Here is a 5894-nt window from a genome sequence, read left to right as displayed (position 1 = left end):
AGGCAAAGAGTATGAATTTGTCCGTTGTAAGCCCATCCCTATGAATATTATTGATCAAAGGGATATGCAGATTATAATCAAGGAACATTTAGACCTTGGTTTAATCAAACTAGGAATATCACCATATAGCAGTCCAGGTTTCCTGGTAAGAAATCATGGTGAGATAAAATGAGGAAAACCCAGACTAGTTATTAATTATCAAGAAATTAATAAGATTCTGGAGTTTGATGGGTATTTCATACCTAGTAGAGAACACTTGATTAGTTGCATACGCAACGCCAAGATATTCTCTAAGTTTGATTGTAAATCCGGATTTTATCAGATTAGGATGCAGGAAGAAAGCAAAAAATTCACAGCTTTCTCCACACCTCAGGGACATTATATTTGGGAAGTATTACCAATGGGATTGGCTAATTCACCCCAGATATTTCAAAGATAGATGGATAATCTTTTCAAAGATTATTTTAAGTTTATGTTTGTCTATATAGATGATGTGTTAATCGCATCTAAAAATATGGAAGAACATATCAAACATTTAGAGATTTTCTCTAATGTTTGTTAAAAAGAAGGACTGGTTTTATCTGAAAAGAAAGCAGTCATTGCCACAGGAAAGATTGAATTCCTTGAAATTGAGATCGATGAGTCAGAAATAATTCTGCAAAAACATATAGTGAAAAAGGTGCAGAATTTTTCAGAAAGTCTCAAAGACAAGAAACAACTTCAAAGTTTTCTAGAAGTTGTTAATTTTGCTGGGATGTTTATTAAAAACCTAGTAAAACACAGAAAGGTGTTTAGTCCATTATTGAAAAAAGATGCTAGATTTATATGGACAGATGAACACACAAAGGAATTAGTCCAATTAAAGGAGATTTGTAAAATTCTTCCTAAAATGGCTATTCCTCAAGATGAAGATGATTTGGTATTGTATACCGATGCCAGTGATCATTGGTGGGCTGCAGTTTTAACAAAGCTCACACCAGATGGAGAAAAACCATGCAGATATTGTAGTGGTTTATTCTCAGATGCAGAAACCATAAAATGGCATATCAACGAAAAGGAATTTTATGCAGTAAAAAGAGCTTTTGAAAAATGACCATTATTTTTACTTGCAAAGAAATTTACTTTGAAAGTTGATAATACACAGGTGAAAGCTTTCTTAAGGAATAGAATTGAATCTAAACCTGAGAAGACCAGATTATTATGATGGCAAGCACTATGTCAGAATTATATTTTTGATATTGTGATAATAAAATCTCATGAAAATATTCTTGCAGATTTTTTAACAAGAGATGGACAGCATTGACATAGATGCTATAATCAAGATGCAGAGGCATTTAAGGGAACACCTTGAAATGCTTCAAACCGAGTTCAACAAGTTAGTACTGAACGCAGAAGTTGCGGGAAGGCTACAATAAGCTGATAAGAGAATTATCTCTGATCGAATTACAGGATGTTTACAGGCATATACTCAGTTATGGTCTGTAATGCAAAGGCCTATCCTCCAAGGCATTGAGAAACCATTGGTTTCCCAAATGGAGAGTTTTCGAGTACAGGACTCTATACCTGTAGCGGGGGATTCAAATACCCCTTGCACAAGTGTTAAGTCGGGATCATCCCCAGATGAGTCGGCTAAAACAAAAATGGAGACTCCTGATCTTTATCTTGAGTCTTCAAGTCAACCCTCCACCTCGGGGATTGAAGAGGGAGAGATCAACCTTAGGCCTCGTATTGACAAAGGCAAAACTAAGGTTGGTACTAATGAATCTACAATTTCTCCATTTCAGGTTTACCAACAAAACTGGGAGAAATTAAAAACAAGGATTGGCATTAACCCAGCCACCAACAGGGTTGATGTTTCAGGAAAATATCCTAGGGTATGGATGAAAACTAATTCATATCCCAAGGAGGTTAAAGCCTGGTATGAATTCGGGGCTCTTGCCTCAGTTTATACCACATCACCCAGCTTTCCAGAAATTTCAGGACTACCAAAATGGATTCAGGAAGCTGTTCATGAAACTTGGGCAAATAATGATCATTTGTCCAGAGGAGATGTTTTGGAGCTATACTTCTTCAGTGCAGCACCAGAACCAGCAGGGAAAGGCTCTCACGAAGCCTTTCATTTCATCAAGTTAAGGAGGCCAGATATGAATATTCAGAAATTCATCAAGGACCCTCCAACAGAAGAAACACCCCTGGTTGCTTCAATCTCTGAAGACGATATGTCTACAAGAAGAGCATGGGGTCTATGGGTCTGTCTTACTGAGATGGATAAAGTCAAGTTCCCGTTCAAATTTTACAATCATTCAGTGAACGGATCATTCCTGTTAAATACCATGACAGGAAAAACAACAAGTTTTGCAGAAGATTTATTTGAGAAGAAAAGAAATCTTTTGTGGAATAGCAAGCTTCCGGCTAGTAAAGAAACTCGCCGAAAATTCTGTAATATGGCACATGTAGGAAGATGGTCAGAAAACATCTGCCCTGAATGCCAGAATCAGAAAGAACCGGAATTCGGTAAAGGTTTCAAACCGAGATCTGATCGGAAACATTTTACCGAGACCAGGACAAGTGGGGAAGGACCACATTCACATTTTCCTCGAGAAAACAAAAATCCTAAGATTCCTCGACAAAATTGAAAGGGACATGTGACCAAACTCACTAACAAAAGGAGAACCACCATGTGAGTGGAAGGACAAGGACCACCAATAATTGGTGGAAAAATGACACGAGAGCCACTAATAGTAAGTGGTAAAATACAAAAGACATTGGATACTATATATTTAAAAGAATAAAAGAATCCAATGAATAAAAGCAAGACAACTGGTCCCGAAATATGTATCTATAAAAAGGGGTAAATGGAACCAGTTAAACAAACCAGAAGTAAAACTTGAGGATGTATCGTGTATATCTGAAAGTTTTAAAAAGAAGAATCAAGTATAAGAGAAGTGAGGCTGCAGCTCTCAGATCAATTATAAAATGGTATAAAGAAAAAGAAGATGAGATTTCAGCTGATATCCTCCAGACACATATCTACTGGTACCTGGGAGAGATAAAAGAAGACGAAAAATTAATTTCTAGATTAATAATCTAGAAAATGACATTTCAAGAAAGTAGGACCACTCAACCACTCAAGGGTCCATATGCAAGCTGTAAAGGCTTATCAAGATTTGAAGTCCGAGTTTCAAATCCGAAAGAGCCTTCTATAAATAAGGAAGGAAGAATGAAGTGAGGATCATCGAACATTTTCTTCATTTCTTTCTAAACCAATTGTAATAGTTTCTAAAGTTTATGTGTTGTTCAAGTTCGGCTACTATAAGTAGCTAAGCAAGTTCCTCCTCCTCTACAGGAGGTTTCTATGTAATAAATAAATGTTTGTGTTTGAATAAAGAGATCTTTGCTCTTAGCCCCTCTCATGTATTATTTTCAAAATTTTATCTTTTACTATACACCCTAAGATAGGAAACGAATTAGGGTTGTGCTAAGTGCTGCAGAAGGAATTTGCGTCGGTAACCATCAGTTGCGATTGTGTGGTTGAACTGTGAGGAGCAGTTCGTAAAATACGGTGGATATAACCCGGTGGCACTCTTGTCAAAGAGGTAAAAGATTTAATTTATTTTACGGAAGCATGATGGACCTTTATATTAAAAGAATCAATTACTAGAATAAAAAGATAAGGATATTATTGGAAATTTTAAAATATTAGGAAGCTAAAACAAAGAATTGAAGGGATAGGGAGTAAAAATAAAGTTGAGAAGAAATGTAGGAAGTTATTGAAAGTTTGCCCATAAATCAATAACCGCAACTTCATATTTTGATAACTGAGAATTACGAGATAATTTTGTTGAAAAAATGGAAGGACGGAGAGTATTTATAAGAATAAAAATTCCGACAAATAAAAATTTCAATGATCATCAATCCGGGTCGACCTATTTCAAATTATTTTTAAAAATAATAATAATAACAATAAAACGATGGATCGTTGAACGACAACTCGATCATGACCACACGACTTTCTAAAAATAAAAAGTTAAAATTATGGTCTCGCTTAAGAATCTCGCACCATTGTCCCAACGAACAACGAAAAGATTCCAATCCCCGTCAAATCCCGCGCATTGTAATTGTTGGATAATACGCGACAAAATTTCAGAATTATTAATTGATATTACATGACCAAAACAGCTGATTAAAGTTGATTATTAATAGAGAAATTCATGAGCTTTGTCAATATAAATGAAAGCGAAAATGTTTTGCATCAGTGATCAAAATTTGTGATATTTAGACTTTGTTTCATATTTTCATATATGCTCATATGGACTCCAGACCAGACCAGTTTCCTGGTAGCAGCTCTATTTTAGATTCCAAGTTTAATTCGAGATCAACATATAACCAACACTGTCGAATAAAGTTCAAATCCAAGAAAAATATGTTCGATACCAGTAAATTCAAACGATTGGGACTTATTTCAGCAGAAACGGATCAAACACCATGTATATTAATATGACCAAAAATGATATAAGAAGACACCAGATGTATACATAATCTGATTTAAAGCATCATTGGAAAACTGAAATAGTAAAGATCTCTAGCTAATTAAACCATGGTGGATAGAACAGAACGAGAAGAAGGGGGAGATCAACGGTTGGAGTTGGGGCATTCACGAGAGAAGTGTCCCTCCTCACCACAAGTATAGCAGCCGCCGCCGCCGCCTCCTCCTCCTCCACCTCCACCACCATATCTTCCACCTCCCGCACCACCTCCGTACCTACCCCCGCCGCCTCCACCACCACCTCCCTGCGAGCAGTCTCTTGCCATATGCCCATTCTCACCACACTTGTAACAACCACTGCCTCCACCGCCTCCACGATTCCCACCTCGGCTTCCTCCGTACCCGCCGCTATCTCTACCCCCGTATCCACCGCCGCCACCGTTGTACCCGCCTCCATCTCTACCCCCGTATCCACCACCGCCGCCACCGTTGTACCCTCCTCCATCTCTACCCCCATATCCACCGCCTCCATCTCTACCCCCGTAGGAACCACGAGTGCTTCCTTGGACAGATCCGCCGTCGGGACCGGTCACGTTGGCCGCCTTGGCCCTGCCATCGCTTCCGTACTCCACCACGAACTCGACGGTCTCGCCGTCTCCGAGGCTGCGGAAACCATCGGTCTTGATAGCTGATTGGTGGACGAACAGATCTTCAGACCCATCATCTGGAGTGATGAAACCAAAACCCTTTTGGTCATTGAACCATTTGACGATACCAGTTTTCACATCGGCCATTACTAAACCCTAGTTTCGCCTCTCTCGCCCCCCTTTCACAAATGCGATTTGAGAGAATTTCGGTGCTCTTTTATAGTAGCAGTGTAGGGTTAAAACACAGACGGATTTTATTATCGGTATACACTGATTTTAACTTCTCAATTGAATTCCGAATTTTTTTTCTCCTATTTTTATTTTTTGCTTTGTCCCGATTCTATTCACTTGGAATGCTAAATATTGGTCTCGGCAAATTGCATCACCGCTCACGTGAAATATAATAACAAAATATATTTAAAATATTTATATTAAATAATGTTGGTATATATAAAGATTATGTCAAATGTTAAAACTTATTTTAACACAATCTATTCTATTTTATTAACATTAAGAACATGATAGTAACCACGCACCAATTTTTTCTTTCAATTTTACCCTTATATTATACTAATATAACATTTTTGTTTTTTGTTTATTTTTTTATTTTAACAATCCAAATATCAGTTTAGTCCTTCCACAATTTGTCAAATTTCACTTTAACCCATCAATAATGATAAAAAAGACTATACATACACACTTCGCGTGTGCATAGTAAATAGTATATATTAATTTTTAATGTTAAATGTGATATGATATAT

The 5894-nt window shown here is 37.3% G+C and overlaps 1 protein-coding gene across 1 annotated transcript; it reads right to left on the bottom strand.

Annotated features, from left to right (window-relative positions):
* Positions 1-4437: 4437 nt before the first annotated feature.
* LOC140968997 (cold shock domain-containing protein 4-like) lies at positions 4438-5339 on the bottom strand. The gene has a single exon (XM_073430218.1). It carries the CDS (start codon positions 5278-5280, stop codon positions 4633-4635), a length of 648 nt encoding a protein of 215 aa, XP_073286319.1. The 5' UTR covers positions 5281-5339; the 3' UTR covers positions 4438-4632.
* Positions 5340-5894: the final 555 nt, after the last annotated feature.

Source organism: Primulina huaijiensis, chromosome 2 (genome assembly GCF_012295235.1).
Source record: "Primulina huaijiensis isolate GDHJ02 chromosome 2, ASM1229523v2, whole genome shotgun sequence".
Taxonomy (NCBI): domain Eukaryota; kingdom Viridiplantae; phylum Streptophyta; class Magnoliopsida; order Lamiales; family Gesneriaceae; genus Primulina; species Primulina huaijiensis.
The sequence above is the reverse complement of the archived record's forward strand: the minus strand, read 5'-3'. Positions and strand labels throughout refer to the sequence as shown.

What these genes read in the sequence shown, in the direction of transcription:
- LOC140968997 (XM_073430218.1), bottom strand. Translation starts at nt 5,280, where the DNA reads ATGGCCGATGTGAAAACTGGTATCGTCAAATGGTTCAATGACCAAAAG.